The following is a 2,500-nucleotide window of genomic DNA, read 5'->3' as shown; positions in this document are numbered from 1 at the left end:
TCAGTCATATATATTTGGGGGGATGTAAACATTATTGCCTAAAGTACCTTATATACATCTGATAGCTGATCATAGCAAAGAGCTTTAACAATCTAGAAAGGTAAAGCTGATAAAGGGGGACCATATTTTGGTTTATTTTATTTAGTCTTAAATTATATATTAATATTTTTAATGTAAACTTAGTGAATACGAGCTGGTATAATCATTATTTTACATAAGTAGTCTCGTCTCTTTAGGGGAAAAAAAAGTTGAGTTTTAGATCATTGTTATTTCCTTGGGAAGTTCTCTAATATTTTATGGGTATAGCATAATAGATCACAGGGGCTTTGAAATACTGGTTCCCCTTGGAATCTTTTCCACTTGATAAAAATAATTTCTCCTGGAAAATTAATTATTTAAAGATACAATGAAGAAAAAATCTATCCTCAGGAAGCGAAAATTTAAAATCCAGTGTCTTTAAAACAACAAAAATGTGCCAGGAAACGAATTGGAAATAAATCACAGAAAATGTGCCAATGTGTGCAAATGGATGTGTGTATCTCTCATATATGTATTTAAGAGCACGAATATATATATGCATATACATACATATACATATATACACACATACACGCAGGTTGCATACACACATACCCACTTTGCTGGGCCTAAACATGCAAGTTATTTTAGGGCTTCAACTCTTCAGAAAAATCTCATTATGTGAGGAGCGGAGTGGCTCTGCGGGGAGCATTATGGAAATATCTGGGCTTGATTTAATGAGGCTGTTCACATTGGTGGAATATCAACCTAACAGAGAAAAGTCTACCCAGGGCGTCCAAGTTACCAAAATGAAAATTGCCAATTGAGATGATAAGAACGTGGCTTTCTTCTGCGAAATCACTTCAGGTAACAGAGATAACATTAAATAACATACATTCTATGCACCAAGAACAATGTTTTATGTACCGAGTCTCTTATCCGTCTCTCCTAATGACTTCCCTTAGCGGGTTGTTAGTACTTGACAGCAGGTCTCCGTGCGGGGAACTTTTCTCCAATTCCACATTCAAAGGAGGTCCATCAGAGAGCATGATTGGCAATTTTCGTCATAATCTGCACATTATTAGCATCAAAATTGACGTGGCAGTTAACACTGGCGGGTTTTGATGTACCTTTCTTCAAGTTCAAGGAAACCCCCCTGTAGCCAGGGTTGGCAGAGCAGGTCTCAGCAACCCAGCGGTGGCTTTGCAGAGAAGAAGGCAGCAGGCATGCGTGAGAAATAAGCCAAGGACCGTTTCACCCGAGGAAAAGGAAAACAAGGAGAGGAGGGGTCGTGAGGAACGCAGAGTTGGAACTCAGAAAAGTCTAAGGGAAAAAATTTCAGGGTAACATCGTGTATCTAGGGATTCAAGTATTTCCCAGATCGAGTGGAACTCGACAGTTGGAAAACTGAGATGAAAATGCCTCTCCACAAGCTCCAACGACCTGTCAGCGTGGCCCGCGCCTCCTCTCCTCTCCCTTCCCTTGCCCGGCCTGGCTGTGGCAACCTCCATCCTCATGACATTTTGCACCAAATATGCAGAGGGAAAAAAAAAAAACCAAAACAAAACGAAAACAAAAACAAAACCCTTCCCTTCCCTAAGCGCTGACAGCAGAGGGGACAGTGGTGGGAAGGCCGCCGGCCTGTCCCCGCCGGCTTTGTCCGCTGTCCGGGTCCCAGCCTTCCCCGCCTGCCCCCCGGCTTGCCGCCCCTCCAGCCCCCGCTCCCTCGGACAAAGGCCCCGGCGAGCTGTGGCTGAGAAACCTGCCTTCTCCGTCCCCCACCTTCCCCGGCCCGTTCCAAGACGAGCAAAAGAGCAGCAGCGGGACCCCGGGGGCGACGCTCGCTCGCTCGCCCCAGTGCCCCCTCTCCTTCTGTCGGGGCGCCCCACTGCTTCAGGCCGCCTCCCGGGGTGACGAGGACCCTGGGACCGGACACCCCGGAGTCTGGGCGGCGTGGGGAGCCGCGTCCGGGAGAGCGGGGGTCCAGCCGGGCGGGGGGGGGGGGCCCGGCGGGGCCTGCAGAGTGGGGAGGGGGGGCGGCGAGGAGGCTGGAAATACAAAAATAGAGATCATTTGGGGGGACCCCGCCAGGCCTTCCCGCAGGCTCCCTCCCCCCTCGGCCCTCTCTCGCCCTCCCGCGCCCCGGGGCGCCCCCTAGCGGCGGCGGCGGGCCGAGGGGCGGCTGGGGGAGGGGAGCCCCGACGGGGCGCACGCCGGGCGGGCGGTGGAGGGGGACGGGGAGCCCCGGCGGCGGCGGCGGCGGCGGCGGCGTAGTTATCTGGTGAGCGGCGCCTCGTCCCTCTGGTCGGGCGGGCTGAGCACGGCGGTCTTGCTGAGCACGGCGGCCGAGTAGGGCAGGAAGCCGCTCTCGGAGCGCGGCGCCGCGGCGCCGCAGCCGAAGTCCGAGCCGCCCGCCGCCCCGGCTCCCCCGCCGCCGCCGCCGCCGCCTCCTCCTCCTCCTCCTCCTCCTCCCCCCCCCCCC

General features: G+C 53.1%; 1 protein-coding gene across 1 annotated transcript in view; it reads right to left on the bottom strand.

Moving 5' to 3' along the window:
• Positions 1-2,292: 2,292 nt before the first annotated feature.
• Evx2 (even-skipped homeobox 2) overlaps positions 2,293-2,500 on the bottom strand; it is a 3,779-nt gene continuing 3,571 nt past the window's right edge. The window contains exon 4 of the mRNA XM_055600686.1: positions 2,293-2,484. Within this exon, the coding sequence (XP_055456661.1) occupies positions 2,293-2,484 (192 nt within the window). The remainder of the gene's footprint in view (positions 2,485-2,500) is intronic.

The sequence above is a fragment of the Psammomys obesus genome, unplaced genomic scaffold (assembly GCF_907164565.1).
Source record: "Psammomys obesus unplaced genomic scaffold, mPsaObe1.curated_primary_1811, whole genome shotgun sequence".
Classification (NCBI taxonomy): domain Eukaryota; kingdom Metazoa; phylum Chordata; class Mammalia; order Rodentia; family Muridae; genus Psammomys; species Psammomys obesus.
The sequence above is the reverse complement of the archived record's forward strand: the minus strand, read 5'-3'. Positions and strand labels throughout refer to the sequence as shown.